Here is a 2,500-nt window from a genome sequence, read left to right as displayed (position 1 = left end):
CCTCCGTCTTGTGAGTTTAGGTCACCCAACTCTCCTGAGACAGAATGTAATTGCTCCAAGATCACCGATTTCCTTTTTTAAGTTTAAAATACTTACTACTGGACCTTGGTATAACATTTGTCAGTGATGTTGCCAGGGTTTGATAAAAGGTCAAAGAAGGGTGTATCTCCAGACCACAGGCTAGAGGAGCCATGTCTTTAAGGTCATATACAGTGGGTGGGGGTGTGTCTCACCCCAGGGGGTGTATCTAACATCGGGGGTGTGTGTGTGTGTGTGTGTGTGTGTGTCTCACCCCAAGGGGTGTCGGTGAGGGTGTGTCTCACCTCAGGGGGTGGGGGTGTGTCTCACCCTAGGGGGTGTGGGTGGGGGTGTGTCTCACCCCAGGGGGTGTGGGTGGGGGTGTGTCTCACCTCAGGGGTGTGGGTGGGGTGTGTCTCACCTCAGGGGGTGTTGGTGTGTCTCACCCCAGGGGGTGGGGGTGTGTCTCACCCCAGGGGGTGTGGGTGTGTCTCACCCCTGCGGGTGTGTGTGGGGGGTGTGTCTCACCTCAGGGGGTGTGGGTGGGGGTGTGTCTCACCTCAGGGGGTGTGGGTGGGGGTGTGTCTCACCCCAGGGGGTGTTGGTGTGTCTCACCCCAGGGGGTGGGGGTGTGTCTCACCCCAGGGGGTGTGGGTCGGGGTGTGTCTCACCTCAGGGGGTGTGAGTGGGGGTGTGTCTCACCTCAGGGGGTGTGGGTGGGGGTGTGTCTCACCCCAGGGGGTGTTGGTGTGTCTCACCCCAGGGGGTGTGGGTCGGGGTGTGTCTCACCTCAGGGGGTGTGGGTGGGGGGTGTGTCTCACCTCAGGGGGTGTGGGTGGGGGTGTGTCTCACCTCAGGGGGTGTGGGTGGGGGTGTGTCTCACCTCAGGGGGTGTGGGTGGGGGTGTGTCTCACCTTGGCATGTATGGTTGTTTGGAGAGAGCTTCATCAGGTAAGGACAGGCACAGGCAGCAGAGTCATTGTAGTTGATGAGACAGAGATGGGAGCAGAGACCACGCCCTCTATTACTGTCACATGGGTTGGGAGCTGAGACCAGGGGAGGGGGGGAGGGGGGAGGGAGAGATATTTTTCAATTCCACTTCTCACTGCGGGTATTATTTGATCATATGGTAATTATTTTGAACACACACACACACAAACACACAGACACACACAAACAAACACACACACACAGACAAACACACAGACACACACACAAACACACAGACACACACACACAAACAAACACACACACACACACACACACAAACACACAGACACACACACACAAACACACAGACACACACACAAACACACACACACACAGACACACACAAACACAGACAAACACACACACACAAACACACACACAAACACACACACACAGACACAGACAAACACACAAACACAAATACACACAAATACACACACACAAACACACACAAATACACACACACAGACACACACAAACACACACGCACACACACACAGACAAACACACACACAAACACACACAGACAAACACACAGACACACACACACACAAACACACACACAGACAAACACAGACAAACACACACACACACACACACACAAATACACACACACAGACAAACACACAGACACACACACACAAACACACACACAGACACACACAAACACACACACACACAGACAAACACACACACACACACACACACACACACAGACACACACAAACACACACACACACACACAGACAAACACACACACAGGCTCAGAATTAATGTTTCAAACTCCGAGCTTTAAACAAACAGCTAGAGGACAAGTTTATTATTTATATTTCTATTGAAGTTGTTCTCATGTACAGCAGATTCGGTTCAGCAGGAGGATAAAACAGATATTTAATAAATAAATAAGCTGTGAAATTAGCTTAACATTCGTTTTCACATCATTATTTCAGCAGAAGTGAGACGTCTGTCCTTCCTGAAGAGAAAGTCACGACCAACAGAAAATCCACACTATACAGATTAGTTTAGATCATTGAGCTAAAACAGCTTTATTTTATAAAGATTTACAGAATAAATGAACGGTAAAGACACAGAAGACACTGAGAAAAGAAAAGAAATCAGTATGTTTAAGGACAGACAAAAAATCCAGACTAGCGTCTGGTCGCGTCTGACATTTTATGAGAGCTCTTTTTAATAACACTTTGAAAGCTGATATTTAAGCTGACGTTGTTTATTTATTTGTTTATTTCTCCCCATGTTCTGTCTAATCTAATCACGGTCAGGTCTCTGCCACCAGACGCCTCTCCCCGGTCACTGGACACCTCCAGCCAGCCGAGACGGTGAGGATTAGACGTACTTCCTCTGAGACACGTGAAGTCAGACAACATCTTTTCAGAGTCATGCTGCTCACGCAGGATCACACCGTCTCCCCTCAGCTCACTGGGATCAACAGCTCACAGACGTCCAACTGACTAGAGATGCTGTGATTGACAGG

General features: G+C 49.6%; 1 protein-coding gene across 1 annotated transcript in view; it reads right to left on the bottom strand.

Annotated features, from left to right (window-relative positions):
- The window catches only part of LOC132838870 (low-density lipoprotein receptor-related protein 1B-like), a 209,091-nt gene that overhangs the window by 89,214 nt on the left and 117,377 nt on the right, over window positions 1–2,500 (bottom strand). The window contains exon 28 of the mRNA XM_060859502.1: window positions 933–1,064. Within this exon, the coding sequence (XP_060715485.1) occupies window positions 933–1,064 (132 nt within the window). The remainder of the gene's footprint in view (window positions 1–932; window positions 1,065–2,500) is intronic.

The sequence above is a fragment of the Tachysurus vachellii genome, chromosome 23 (genome assembly GCF_030014155.1).
Source record: "Tachysurus vachellii isolate PV-2020 chromosome 23, HZAU_Pvac_v1, whole genome shotgun sequence".
Taxonomy (NCBI): Eukaryota; Metazoa; Chordata; class Actinopteri; order Siluriformes; family Bagridae; genus Tachysurus; species Tachysurus vachellii.
The sequence above is the reverse complement of the archived record's forward strand: the minus strand, read 5'-3'. Positions and strand labels throughout refer to the sequence as shown.